The 14,834-nt window shown below is 35.1% G+C and overlaps 1 protein-coding gene across 2 annotated transcripts in view; it reads left to right on the forward strand.

The window, feature by feature from the left end:
- The window catches only part of NDUFS4 (NADH:ubiquinone oxidoreductase subunit S4), a 47,349-nt gene extending 32,808 nt beyond the window's left edge, over positions 1 to 14,541 (forward strand). For both annotated transcript variants that reach the window (XM_064641943.1, XM_064641944.1), the window contains 3 exons: positions 6,375 to 6,547; positions 10,084 to 10,157; positions 14,333 to 14,541. In XM_064641943.1, coding sequence (XP_064498013.1) covers positions 6,375 to 6,547; positions 10,084 to 10,157; positions 14,333 to 14,436 — 351 coding nt within the window. In that variant the 3' untranslated portion in view covers positions 14,437 to 14,541. The remainder of the gene's footprint in view (positions 1 to 6,374; positions 6,548 to 10,083; positions 10,158 to 14,332) is intronic.
- The last annotated feature ends 293 nt before the right edge of the window (positions 14,542 to 14,834 follow it).

Raw genomic sequence — 14,834 nt, forward strand, 5'->3', positions numbered from 1 at the left:
ACTTGATATACTTGATTTCCCTTCTCTTTAACTTCATGCTATTTACCCAGACAAGATTGACATAACTAAGACATACCATTACAGAAAGAAAAAAAAAACCAACACCAGTATTAGTAAATAATAATTTTTTGTTCCTTTTGATTACTTCTTGGCAGAAAACCAATACTGAACATGAAATATTTATTTATTGTGAAAGTGGACTTAGGTGTTTTGAATGTTTCATTGTTAAATTTCTGAAATGTCATTTACTTCTCCATCAGAGTGCAGGCTAAATTATAGGGGTTTTTTTCACATGTACCAAGAAACATGGCTCTCTGTTTTGAGGCTTGTCAGGGCAGTGAGAGATGCAAAATCAGAAGCTTTTGCCACAACTTGCCATTAATCACTTTTATAAATAGCATATTTATATGACTTTTGTGGGAGACAAAATCTGAGTACAAAATTTGGGGATGTAATGCAGACTTTAAGTAAAGTATCTTAAGGATATGAAAGAAGGGCTACTATGGAGAAGGTTTTCTACTGACTAGTGTGGAGTCATGTTCCAATTGGTAGAGAGCAACTGGGATTTTTAGAATTTGAATTCTTATTCCTGTTTGCTCTTGTGTTTTCTCTGAACAAATCCAAATGACATTGGTTTAATGGTGTGTGGAATGTGTTGTGCCATTACATTTGTAGTATCTTATGGAAGGAAAGCATGGAATAATACTAGGCATGTGAAATATTGGGAAAGTGGAGTGAACCTTTGCAGCAGGACAACAGGGAAGTTCTCAAGGAGTTTTTGCAACCACAGTGAATGCTCATCCATCATGATTGTTAGAGTACTATTTCCTCAGCTGTGAAATACAAACTGATGAATAGAGTTTGCTGAAGCTACCAGCACTTGCAAGTGTTGGACTGTTTTGGATGGTGACACTTCCTCTGCATAATGGCAGTTGGCAGTCTAGAAAGTATTATAGTAGAATTAGGTTGATTCCAGTAATGTGATGGTTTCTGTTTCTGCTAGAGCCACTTTTTTTCATTTTCAGTTTCTCTTTAGTTTTTTACCGTATGGAAAGATGTTTTCTTTAAATGGAAGCTTTCACAAAATCTTTATTATTGTCAAATCCTCTTTAAATGTTTGGTTTTCTTTATAAAAATATGGTTATTTCACTGCTTTTTTCATCTTCTTTATTAATCATTCTGCTGGATGATTAGTTGGGAGAACACATTATGGGTAACATCATGTTGTTCACAGTTTACTGTGATAACACAGAATGATTGTGAAGCCTGAAAGAAAACTGTATCCTGTGTGATACAGTCTCCTAAGGGCAAATATGCTTTTTCCCCTTGTTTTGTCTGTGGCTGTTAGATAGATGTTGTCTGACCACATTTAGTTCATTCTGCTCCATTTTTCTACTTGCAATTTGCATAGTAGATTCTGTTCTCTTACATTTCCTTCAAAAATACTGTATTGAAATGTAGAAACATGTTCTCATCCTGACTTACAGTCTAAGCAGCTGAGCACATTAAATAAAAAACTCCTTTCACAGCAGCTATTTTGTGGGTATTATGCAAGATGTTCTGTGCTTTGATGCAACAACTTCTAAATAAAGTGAATTGCAACATGAATTTATAGCAAAACTTAATGCACTTAGTAAAACATGTTGGAAGTGGAGAAGAGAGCAAGCTGTTATAAACTCCTATAAAGTACAGAAAACTTCTACTTTCCCTCCATTCTAACAAGTGTAAAACTATTGAGGTTAAGTAGGTGGGGCAACCGGAAGTAATTGCTAAGGCCAGTGGCATTTTTGTGGTTTAATAAAGGCAGAAGCTAATTATTCAGTTTTTATTTAAGTGAAATGATGCCAAAAAGGAGGTTCCTGCAGAGCAGCTGCACTCCTTCAATGTTACCCTAATTTACCACAGACACAACTGTCACAAACAGAACTTTTAAATTTGATATATAGCCACGAAAGTAAGGAGCCCTTTGTCTGGAATGCATGCAGAAGAACTCCTTTATACAAATCAACCGGCAGATGACGGACAATGATGAAAATTTGATTCTTTGAAGTCATAATGGTCATTGAAATGTGTGAAATTCTGGTATTGAAAAGAGAGCAGCTAGCAAGACTCTAAATCCTGGGTGGTTGCTGGAAGCTTGCTGGGAGGTTTTTCTGTGTTTTGACATCAACTTCCCATTGCTTGTTCCCTGTTTCCTTTATTAAAAAAAAAAAAAAGAGGGGGGTGCTAAACTGTAGATAGTTAATAGTGGGTATGTACAGTTTCTGTCTGTGTGGTGAAAGAAATGCCATAGAACAAACATGACACCTTTATGCACACCTCACCCATCTATTCAAAAAAACTTGTTTCAGAGATACTTTCCATCATTTTGTCTCTTTTCCGTTAATTAGAGAGTTCCATTTCTTTTCCCCTTTGGAATTTGTGCTATTAGTGGAGTACTTAAAAGAAGGAAATTCTCATTTCCTTTAAAAGTCATCTTCATGCTGAATAGTGCTTTCATTGACACTGCCTCTGTGAATCAGTTTTTCTCTCTGCTGTGTAGCACACTTATAATTTCTTATTACCCTTTTCAGATCAGTTTTAGCAGGCTTTCCACCGTGACAAATATTCTTAAATAGTGTAAGTTATAATAAACACAAACCCACCTATATTTGTAAGCAATTTTATGTGATTTCTACCGCTTAAAAAAAAAAAAAGTGTTTTGTCCCTTTTAGCTAATTGCAAGAAGAGACAAAATGCCTCAAAGTGAGTGTTTACATTTTCTTGTATTGCAAAAAAAATTTCTTGAATTACAAAATTTTCTTGAATCACAAAAAAAATCAGTTTCCTATTGAAACAACGCTCACTTTATGTATATACATTTATATATATTAAGAAAAACAGAATGTCAGAATGCACCTTTTATGTGATAGCCTGTTTTAAAAATGTGAATCAGGGTTATTAATTTTTAGTAAAGCAAAATACAGTTCAAATCTCAAGTCTTTTATATTGTCATCTAATATATTTAAGATTTTGAATGCTGAACACCTCCCTAGTATCTTAATATGCTAATATAGCAAAATTCATTAAGGAACACTTAAAGAAAAAAGATAGTAATGTGAAAACCAACCGTCAAAAATATCTTTGTTTTGGAAAGTTGGTTCACAGGTAGTTTCAATGAGAACTTGAACTCAGAACAAAGCACTGAAGACCCAGTAAAGAGTTCAACCCAGTGCTGCATAGTTCTTTTCAAGTATTATATTGTTTTAATGGCATCTTGGAGCGGGAGCTTTAGCCCATTGAAATGTCGCTTAAAGGACAGGTTCTTCTGTCACTAGCTGGAGCTGTGTGGATGAAATGATCACAATAGAGTGTTGTAATGCATTTTAAAAGTGTGAGAAATCAGTTTGTCTAGACTAAGAGTACGCCTACAGGGAATAGGAATTTTAGAGCTTCTGTGCTCTTTAGGTGTCAAGTATGTGATAGATGCCAAGCTTTTTTATTCCATATCTTTGGAAACAGCTCAGCTATGCTACAGTACCTTACATATATACAGCAAGCAAAATCAGTGATTTTATGTCAGGACAACTTGGGCTTCAGCAACCAGAAACTCATTGTCCTAACAACTGTCTGTTCAATTGCCAGCTTTTAAAAAGGGGAAGATATCAATAAATGATTGCTAGATTCCCAGAAGGCATGGAAACTCTAGCTATAATGAATCTAAGTATGGAGAGCTAGCAACACCACATGGATATTTTAGTTTTGGGAAGCAGGCAGGTTTTAATTTTTATTTTGAAAAGATTTTTATGGGATGAATCCTGTATTATTACTGAAATAACCTTGATTTGGAGCCAACTGAATGCCTGAAAAAACATGGCTTGAAGGGTTTGTCTGGGATTTTGGTTTTAGTTTCATCCAGATGAACAAGTCTAGGCATTTCTTTACTATGGTTACCTCATAAATATAGCATTTGCTGGTTTTAACCCTCTCTTTAGATTGTGTTCTGTATGCACTAATATGTAGTACTTTTATGATTCTCTGGTGTGAAGGCTTCAAAAGAGGAGATTGTATGTGTCCATAATATTACTTAACAGAGTATCTTATTTTAGTAAATCAGATCATTCTGGAAGAATTGAAAAACCTCTAAATCTCAAGCATAAAGAAATTTATAATGGACTTTCAAGTTGCTGAGAATAATAATAGTAAAGAAAAAATAATTTTGAGATATATTGAAGTTTGCATATCTGAAAGTATTTGATAACAACCCCAGAATTTTTGCATGTAGCAGATTGTTTGAGAGGAGAAAAAGAAATGTTTTGTGAATAGTATTGTATATTCTCAATAGTCATGTTTGTTAAATACAGAAATAAAAGCTAATATTTTAGCCTATTCCTCTATATAGGCAAACTGAAGCATCGAATCCCTACCAAACTTTACTGCAGGTAAAAACCGCTTTTTGTTAAACAAAGCACTTTGCCAATTCAAATCAGAAAACTTTAAGCAGTTTCCTTCCAAACCTGTGGTTTAAGCTTAAGCAGTGAGAAATGCCAGTCTATCAGAAGGTATTTTACATATGTGTTGCAACATTCCTGTGGCTGGTAGTGCTTCTGTTTCATATCACTGCTAGACTTGGATTAAAAATAAGCATGACTTGGTTCTAATGAAAGTATTTATAATGGAATTATTAAGATATTTTGACAGTTTCTTGTGGTAGTCAGGGTAGAAATGTCGGAAGCTGGAAAACCCATATGCATGCTTGTTTGTTGCCCCTACAGTTCTAATTGCAAATACAAGTCATATGCTTTAAACTTGCTCCCTTTTGTAGCTTTGAGGGACTGATCTCCCAAAATTCATTTTCTGACATAAAATGGAAAATGAGAACTGCCACATTTCAAAGGATGGTATTGTGATCACATCAAGAAGTTTTTTAACTTTGCCACAAAACAAAATCCCATAAAGTTAGTAGGTACAGTTATGTAAAGTCACAGTGTTTTATTTAAACTTTTTTTCCTTTTCATTCAAGTCATGGCAGTGCTGCCAAGATGAGTTCAATATGCCCAAAGTTGTGCTGCACTTTTCTGGACTTTTACCAGTTTACTGCTTGTTCCTGGAGAGAGAGAAGGAGAGGGGAGGGCTGGGAGGCAGACCGAGGAGCTCCTGCTGGCCTTTTAAGCATGTAAGGAAAAGGAGCAGTTCAGCTTCCTTAGAGATGGATTTGATGTTTGATTTCACTCTTTACTAGTGTGAACTGACAGGTTAATTTTATATAATTACTGTTTAGTTTTTAGCAAGAATGTTCACTTTAATTATATCAGATGCTGCTGAGGGTAATTTTTCACAGCAGTTCTTGTGAGGCTTTTCCCTATCTTATTCTTTGTTAAAGTCAGTTAATATTTTTAGGCTGGTTTTGTGATGCTTCGATTTTTATCTTTATTAGGTTTATTTCTGGAGGCCCTCAACAAGGCTTATGCCTCTCTAATGGAGGGGAGCGTCCTACTACTGCCTATATACAATGTTACAAGTCTCTTTTTTTTCTTTGAAGGTTGGAATCTCCTGAATCCTTTTGTCCTTCACAAAAATACTGAAGAATGTTATCAGTATCAAATGTTCCTCTCTTGATCTTGACCATCATCAGAAGAACTGACTCTCAAAAGCTGATAGTCATAGCTTGAAACATGAAGAGGGGATCAATTTTCTGTAATAACTACTGTCTAAATAAGCGAGCTGAATTCTAGTACCTGCTCTGCAGTCTCAAACAATCAATAGACTGTTGTGTAAAAGATACTACCATCTGTCTCTTCCTTCATGCTAAGCACAGCTTCTTAAGTCAGCATGGATGTTGGTATTTCTTAATTATATACAGAGTTAAAGCCCAAGGGAAAGCACTTATACTGCAGCATCTATTTGACTGACTAGTATTTTGGTGAATAGTCCTGTTCATATGAAGTTTAGGCTCCTAATGGTAATGTAAAATTTGGAATTTGTTGATGTTTCAGTCTGTGCTCTGAAATTTTCTTTAAGGAATAAATAAGAGTTTACACATATCTGCATTTGCTACAGCTGGTGCAAGTTGAAGCAGGCCTGACCTTGCAGCTGTGGATGGAGAAGGATGTGGGGAAATGTCCTGTCCCTCCTCTGGCACTAGATGTTTTGTAGCTGGGGGATGAGCAGGTTCAGCTAACTTATCCATGCAAAGTCTAATTCAGCCAGGGGAAGTAGGATGATAGCAGCCCCTCAACATCTCTCGTCTTCACTTTTATTTAACTGAACTCATAATATACTTCTCTGCAATTTTTTTCTGTTTTTGTAGCTTTATGTAAAAGGCATAAGGAATACTATTTTACAAGCCTCTTACGTAAACCATTTTTTAACAAGTCCCATTATGTTTTTCTTAGGATATCACTGCTTTAACTGGTGTTCCAGATGAGCACATCAAAACCAGAAAAGTTCACATTTTTGTTCCAGCACGTAATGCAATGCAGTCAGGACTTAACAATACAAAGAAATGGAAGATGGAATTTGATAACAGGGAGCGCTGGGAGAACCCTTTAATGGGCTGGGCGTCTACGTGAGTACTTACTGAATTTGAAAATACTTTTCTTTTGTATTCAGCTCTTACTAGTCATGTAAATTTGAAATCTTCTTTCTACCTGTAAATCTAATTATGTTTTTACAGTACTTACAGTAAGTGGTTGAGTTTGTTTGTTGTATGATTAATGATCTGTTAGGTTTAGAAGCTGATTTTAGCTCACAACATCATCTGGAAGAGTTTACAAAAGGTGTTAACAACCAAAAATTTCAGCAGTTACATTTGTGGTGATGCCATGTGGCATCAGCAGGGCCAGAAGGTTATTAGTTACCTAAAGCAATAAATCATTCTCAGCTCTCAGTTGTATCTTTTAAACATAAACAACAAAACTTAGCTTCTGGATTTATTTTTTTTTACGAAATTTTATAAATATCCTGAAGATCTAAAATGAGGAGTTGTAAATAATTTTAAAAAAAAACCAAATCCGGCAATTTAAAATATCATACTGTTTTTTTAAATATTGCTAATATTAGTATTAAAAACTCTTAAATACACAAAAAAATCTAGGAAAGTACTACTCTTAGCTCAGTATGCTGTAATGTGAAGATGTAAGTATAACTTGGATGCTTCTAATTTTTAGTTCTTTTTTCCTTAAACACACTACCTACATTCCACAGTGTGGTTAGAATTCCTGTAAGCTGTGAGGACTATGCCAGCAATTCCTCTGACAATATTGTAATTTTGATTTGAAGCTGTCTTTTTTTGAGGCATATTCAGAATAGTTAATTATTATACATTACCAAGATCAACCGCTAGAGATTGTTTTTCAAACTTCAGAAAGGGTACAATGTGTATTGAAAATAACTGGCTGCAATCATATTAGCACTTCTGATCCAAGAATGTAAAATTCTGTGAAAAACTTTAACGCCTTAAGTATGAAATAACTTGAAGATGCATTTTTTTAAGGTTTTTTAACATTCTAAATCCAATCACCGAATTTTGTTTTCCTTTTTATTTATAAAATAAATTTATCCATAAATATTAGATCAAAATAACTGTGAAATCAAGTCTTCCTGTTACATTGATTTCTCATAAAAATTTGAGGAGGCTCTACGTGCGTTTTTATTTTGGAGTAGGGAAAGGAATTTCTCATGTGTAGGCAAGCTCCAGGTAGATAAAAGCATCGAGAATTGACACTACTAGGTTAAAGGTTTTGTAAATTAGTTTGTATCCATTCATTTTTAAGGCATTCTTGCAAAAACTGTTAGTGGATACTCCGATGTTACCATTCAACACCCAGAAATACCTAAGAAGAATTTCTTCTTTTGAGATTTAATTTCTGCAAATAGCAATTCTTAGACACTTTTCCATTTACTTTTGAATAATATAATGGGATTAGTGGATTAGAGCCCTTTAGGGTCTAGAGATTAAAGCCCCCTTTCCACTAAACTCGATATACTTATTTACCTGTCTGTCTGCTGTATTTCTGTCATGTTACAGTCTTCTTTGGGGTTTTTGGTGTATTTGTTGTTTCTCAGATACTGGGGCTTTTCTTGGTGAAAATTGTCCAGTTATATATCTAAGCATGGACCCATGGCATTTTTCCTTAATTGGGAGATTTTGTTACAAGAATGCCTAGTTCTCAAGCACGCCTTTTAATATAAAGCTGTAAACAAAGAAACATGGGAAGTGCATGGTATCCATTGTACAAGATCTCATAAGAGAACAAAATATGGAATCCCAGTTTTTAATGCCTGATGGAACAACCTATGCCTGATGCAACAACCTATGCCAGCGCATAGGAAATCCTGCAGCACTGGTACTGCTGACACTACTGGGACATCATGCCAGACATTCTGAACTCCAGTTTGCTCATATGGATAGAGGAGATCAGAAATGCATTTAGATGGAATCAAAGATGATTTCACATGAAAAGAGAACAAATAATTTCTGCACTATTCTAATTTCCCAACTGCCTCTTTGGAATTGCCAAATTTGCAGAACAGGCACTGGTCCCTCACTACACTTCAAACTTAAAATTTCTTTGTTCCCACTTAGTAGTATTGAGAAGATTTTTCCAAAACCAGTCATGGAGGAGAATAACGATTAGCAAAAGTTGTCACAATCTTGCAATGTACTTGGGCCACTTGATTCTCCACTGATCATGTTATGAATGAATTCTTAGTTCCTAGGGTTTTTTTCTGCCTTTATAAGAGAAATCTTTAAATGTCTTTAGGAGAGCCTATCACAGTGGCTTGCAAAAGTGTAATTTCTGCCTTTATTGTGTTTTGTTTATTTGTTTGTTGTAGGGTTTTGGGGGGAGGTTGGGGTTGGGGTTTTTTTGTTTTGTTTTGTTTTTTGCTGTTGTTTGGGGGTTTTTTGTTTGGTTTGGTTTTTTGGGTGGTGTTTTGTTTTTTGTTTTTTTTTTTTTTATTGGAGAATATATTGGATATGTAGTGAACTCCATTTTTCCATGTGAACATCAGATAAAATTGCACTGTTGTCTTTGCTGGAAGCTAGATTCCCCCCTCTTCCCCTCCCACTCCGCCAGTCACAGGCTTTGTCCTTTATTGTAGAGAGTTCAGTGTATCTTTGGGTGCTTTTTTTCTTCATTTATCCTTCTAGCTTCAAAGAAAGAACAGTTGAGAGGCAGGTCCTGCAATAGTTTGTTGCAATTTGGTCTTGTTGTCCCAGCTGTCTCCCAGGCTCATAGGCAGTGTTGTCTCAGGAAGCTTTATCTAATCTTTGTGTTGCTACAACCAGTATTTCATTTTCTTATTTCTTTAAAAGTTAAAACCCTCTTTTTTCCCATCCTTTGTCATTGTTCTTAAATTGAGCTTTCATAGCAACAAAAAGGCAGTTTAGTGTTTTAACTGAGATTTTAATTTGTTTCAGAAAGCTTTTTGCTGTTTGATTCCTTTCAAAAGTGCAGATGAAGAATAGTTGGTCATCTAAAACTAACCACTGTGTATTTAGTTAACTAGCAGTTTGCATTTTGGAGCTTCATTTTTGATGGTGGCCTGCGATCTGCTTGCTGTACTGAAATAAATAATTTGTGGAGGTCATGTGAACTCAGCCAAAGCAGAACTCTTAATACTTTTTTGTGTATTTTTCAGTCTCTGATTAGTTCCTGCTCTGCTCATTTCAGTATCTTGCTCTTTTCTCTTTGAGATTATTCTTCCCCTAGCTGCTCTACAGACTCTTGGTCTGTTTGAAATGTTCAGAATTACCTTAAGCCTCCTGATCTTCCACGAAGAGATTTAAAATTAAAAAGATTGTGTCAGAGCACTTATTATAACCACAGAAAGTCATTAGATATGTTTGTCTAACAAAAAAACTGATGAATTTTTGGAAATAGTTGTGGGGAATGTTCACCAGACTAAAGGAGTGAAACAATACTCTGCAGAAAGTAAATGTTGATCCTGAAAATAATTAAAAATAAAAGTATTTTGAATGGTTTGTGAGGTGGTGTACTAGAGAGTTGTGCAATATAGCCTTTGACTGACTTTTGAGGTACAGATATAATTATTTTCTATTTCAAATATGCCTAAAATTTGTCATCTGATTTCTTACAGAGCTGATCCTTTATCCAACATGGTTCTTACTTTCGCTACAAAAGAAGATGCCATTGCCTTTGCTGAAAAAAATGGTACGTATTATATGTACTGGATATGAAGGATTCATCTTTCCATAGGCAGTCTTGATCTCTAAGTATTGACAACAGAAAAAGTACAGGATAAAGTACCTTAATCCTCTATTCCACAGGATTTGTAGACCACTAGTGTTCTGTATGAGGAGGAGGAAAACAGGAATGGGGGCATATTTCCAAGGGTGCTGAAGGCATTCCACTTTCTGGAAAGGTGTTCCAACCTCTTAGGGAAACTTGTGAATGTTTGGTAATCAGAAAAACTAAAATTAGATGACTACCAAGTAAGCATGTTGGACTTCAATTTTGGCTGAATTGTAGCATAAATTTAGGAACACGTCAGGATTATGCTGCTCCTCATAGAACTATGTAAAGGTAAACCATATGACTAAGACCATTGTCCAGATGTGCCCTGAACTCTTGACAGGCTGGGTGTCCTGGTCACTTTCCTGGGGAGCCTGTTCCAATGACCCGCCACTGTTTAAGTGAATAATCTTTTCCTGATGTTGAGTCTGAATTTCCCCAGATGCAGCTTCATTCCATTCTTCATGTCCTGTTGCTGGTCACCAGAGAAAGATCAGCACACTCCCTCTGCTGCTACCCATGAGGAAGTTGTAGACTAGGGATGTTTTGCCTAACTCTTCCCAGCACTACAGTCTAAGCACTTGCACTTGATGATTGTTCATATTTGAGAAAAAGAGCCAGTATTGTTGCTTAATATTTTTTAAGCTAATGATGTATCAGAACGAATGTATCTAAAACTTATTTAGTTATTTAGGCTTGTATTTTCTCACAGAATGGTAGTACCACAAGCAGTATTCATAATCTCAGCCTTTTGAATATCCAGCAGTCCTTTTTTGTGTTGGCGTGAATTTTATGCTCTTTTTTTCTTTTTGTTTCCTTTTTCTTTTTTTTTTTGAGTTTTGTTGTTGTTGTTGGTTTGGCTTGGTTTTTGGTTTTTAAATCAATTCCATTTTCCTTAAAGAGTTAGTCTTGATGCTTAGTGCCTGTGGGTGTGAAGAAAATTAATTACACTGAGTTAAAGCCAGGAATAATGCACATGAAGGGTAAGCTTCTTCAAAAGTCTTCTCTGTGGTCTCCAGCTTTCACCTATGTTTAGTCTGGAGTAAATAGTAAAGTTTCTTGGTTAGACAAAATTATGCAGAATTATTAGATGGCTGGTGTACACCCAAAAACATGGTAAGTCCATTAACTTATACATCTAAGAAACTAGGACATTTAATGTGCAATTTATTTGCACTTTTTAATGGTAAAGGCTAGTAAGACTAGTATTTAATCTGTCAATTCCTCTTTGAATTGGTTTCTTGGGGGGGCTTAATAATCTTAATTTTATTGAAAAATAATTTGTATTCAAAAAGAAATTAATAGGACTATCATATTTGCGTTAGATATACGAATTACAGTAGAATTTTATTAGTATTTTGTATTGTTTTATGAACAAATATGAATTTTAGGAGAATTTGGTATTGCTTCATTAATGCTGCTGTGTTGTTCATGTTATTTCTTGAGCAATTCAGCCTGTAAGAGAAAAAAATAATATAATGAGCTGCTTATGCCATCTCTTTGCAGGTGTTATATTTTTTCCTTTCAAAATGCAGATTGTAAAATTCATTTGTTCCATATAGAAAGTTTATGCTTTCACTGAGTTAGAAATTACTCCATTGTGTATGAAACCTACAAAAAAATTCTACCAACTATACCAAGGTTATGACTTGGTGTTAATATTAGTAGTTAATTAATCACTTAGCTTGCACTCTTAATTTTACCATAATTGAGATGGACTTTTCTGTAGATATTGGCTTACCTAAATTATGAATTTAAAATTATTTTAAATTATGGTTTTATTAGATACTGGCTTGCCTAAATTATGATCTTATTTTTATTTATGCATATGATGTGAGCATAATATTTTCTGTAGTGATAGCTTCAATATCAGATGTATCTAGAAATACAAATTTTACAATATTTAGTTCTGCTTTTAGAAAGAAATTAGAAATTCAGGCATGCTTTTACACTGGAACTTAGCTTCTTAACTGAGTTATTATTGAAACAAATCTAAGCCTAGGAACACAGATACTTACCTCTCTCTCGTTCCTGCATGAACCACCCAAATTTTCCATTACAAAATTCCTTAAGAACCCTAAGTTTAATTTCTGCAAATTCTAGATATTGCAGGTTCTTTTGATAGATTGGTAAACTTAAAAGTTCCTTCTCACCTAAGAACTTCAGGAGCATAAAGCAGGCTATCTTTCTGCCTGCCCCATCTGACACATTTTCTAATGTTGATATAACAGCACTGGTTGCAGTAACAGAGATCACTGTCCAAAAATTACAGCTGGGGATGGTCTAAGGTCAAGGCAAGGAGATAACAGTTTTAACTGGATGAAATTAAAAGTTTTGCCTCTTGACCTAAATTCTTTTTTGTCCTTTCTGACATCACTGAGGCAGCAGTTTAAAAACATACAACTTAAGTAACAAGGATGAAGAGTTTTCCTACTGTGCAATAACCTTTAGTCAAGTGGTGAGGGTGTTCTTCCGGAGACTATGAAATCTGCTTTCTGTCTACTTGGCTTGTGTGGCAGGGTTCTGGGCAAGAATAGCTTCCCCCACCATTATGGTATTTTTATAAAAGCGACCTCTGCACTCGGTCACGAGCAATTCAAGGTGCCTGACTGAAGGAGTCTGTTCCCAAGTCTGAAACCTAATCACATATGGTGGCCCCTTGGAATCATTAGTTAGGTGTAACTACCCTTACGCATTTTGGATAACTGTGTCGGTCCAAGTTGTTGTGCTGGCAGTTGTGAATCTCTTCTAGAGGCACTTGGCCCCTCTCCATCTAGTGTATAAAAAGATGAAGCAATACCTTGGGGCTGTAGATTCCATTCCAGCAGCCAAGTGCCTCAGTGTTAGGTGTTATAATGCTGAATGTTGCAATACTGAAGTCTGTCTCTGGATCTAGTTCTGGCTGTTTACTCAAGCTTATATTTTTAATGAGAACAGGAGACAAAAGCCAGTGTTCTCAGAGATGGAAAGAATATGCTTTTAAATTCTCTCTTCAGTATTTCTTATGGAGAATAGTTAAGTTGAAAATTAACATTGATTGAGACTAATAAACAGGAAGAAAATGTTTGTGTAACGTTTGTGGATATATAAAATTGAGACAGTGACATGACAACTTGTGTGTCTTACAGAACATTTTGATGTTTAGGTGTACCTTGAGTGTTTTCTGTGATCACCTTGCATAGAGAAATTCAGATATATGTTAAACATTTTAGGACTTAAAGTTTTGGGTTTAAAACTAAGGAAGAAAAGTAGTATATTATGAGTATCACTTAAAACTGCATATTTAACCACTTCTGTCTTCAACTCAAGTATCTCTACTTTGAGTGAAATATTGCAGCTAAAGAGACCAAACTTTGGAATACTGAGTGCTGCCCTGGCAACTTTCCAGGCACCTGGAGGCTGCAACCAATTTGCATTTTGATTTACATAAACACTAATGTCTCCACCTCCTCTTTTCTGACATTTTTAAGCATTTCTCTTGCTTAACTATCACATAATTTACTTGTCTTCTATCACTTCATTCTCTTTTCTTTATTCCTGATTTTTTATGTTCTTACAAAAATGTTAAGTATTAAACTCCTTTCTAAAGTTGAAGTTTTTTCTCCGCTCTTCTTTTTTTTTTTAGTCTTCTCACCCTTCTTTTTTTTCTAGCTTTCCAAAATCTCCATTCTCTCCCAGCCTTTGGGGTTGATCTTCTACATGTTATTTTTTGTCCATTTTTATATTTTTCATTTCCTGTGCCAACATACACAGAGCCTTATTGCTTCTGTGATGCTATAGAGCTGTGGAGCTATAAACTTGCAGGACAGTCTGTGTTCTCTGTTGAGCTTTTCACTGATGACTGTCAAGTTTTTTGCATTTCACTGTAGTATGGTGAAGTCTTATCAACCGAGAGAGTAGGCATTTGCCACATGTATGGCATTTCATTATTCTCTTCTGCCAACTAGAAAGGAATAGATTAGTGGATGTCTATGTGGAGAAAAAGATATTAAAGTTAAAAGCCTTAAGTTGCATTTGCTCTGTATTGTATGCTAAGAATATTTATAATTCTAATTGTTTCTTATCTCCTCCTGCTATACCCTTGTAACATCCAGGCTGGAGTTATGATGTTGAAGAGAAGAAGATTCCAAAACCTAAATCCAAGTCTTATGGTGCAAACTTTTCTTGGAACAAAAGAACAAGAGTGTCTACAAAATAGGTTGGCATTGGCTGTATGACTGTGAATAAAGTCAGCTGTGCTATATTTATAGTCCATGTATAATACATCTCTTAATCTCCTAATAAATTTGACCTTTAAACTACAGATGCATCTTCTGATGTCTATTTAAAATGTTTTTGATGTCTCCAATTGAACCTGTTACAAACTTCCCTATAAATAGAGGAGATTTGGAGTGTTCATACTTCTAAAAAATTACTGTACTAGGAATCTGTCAAAAGAAATGTTTGAAATCAGCTGCAACTTTAGAGATTATGGTTGATCTTTGATGGTAATTTTTTGTCCACTATCCTATTTAAACTTCTGAAGTGTAATAAGTTTAATTAGCTTTACATATACAAGTTCTTTCAAGAGAAGTGAGGGTTTTTTCTCTCCATACA

Source organism: Pseudopipra pipra, chromosome Z, assembly GCF_036250125.1.
Source record: "Pseudopipra pipra isolate bDixPip1 chromosome Z, bDixPip1.hap1, whole genome shotgun sequence".
In the NCBI taxonomy this organism is placed as follows: Eukaryota; Metazoa; Chordata; class Aves; order Passeriformes; family Pipridae; genus Pseudopipra; species Pseudopipra pipra.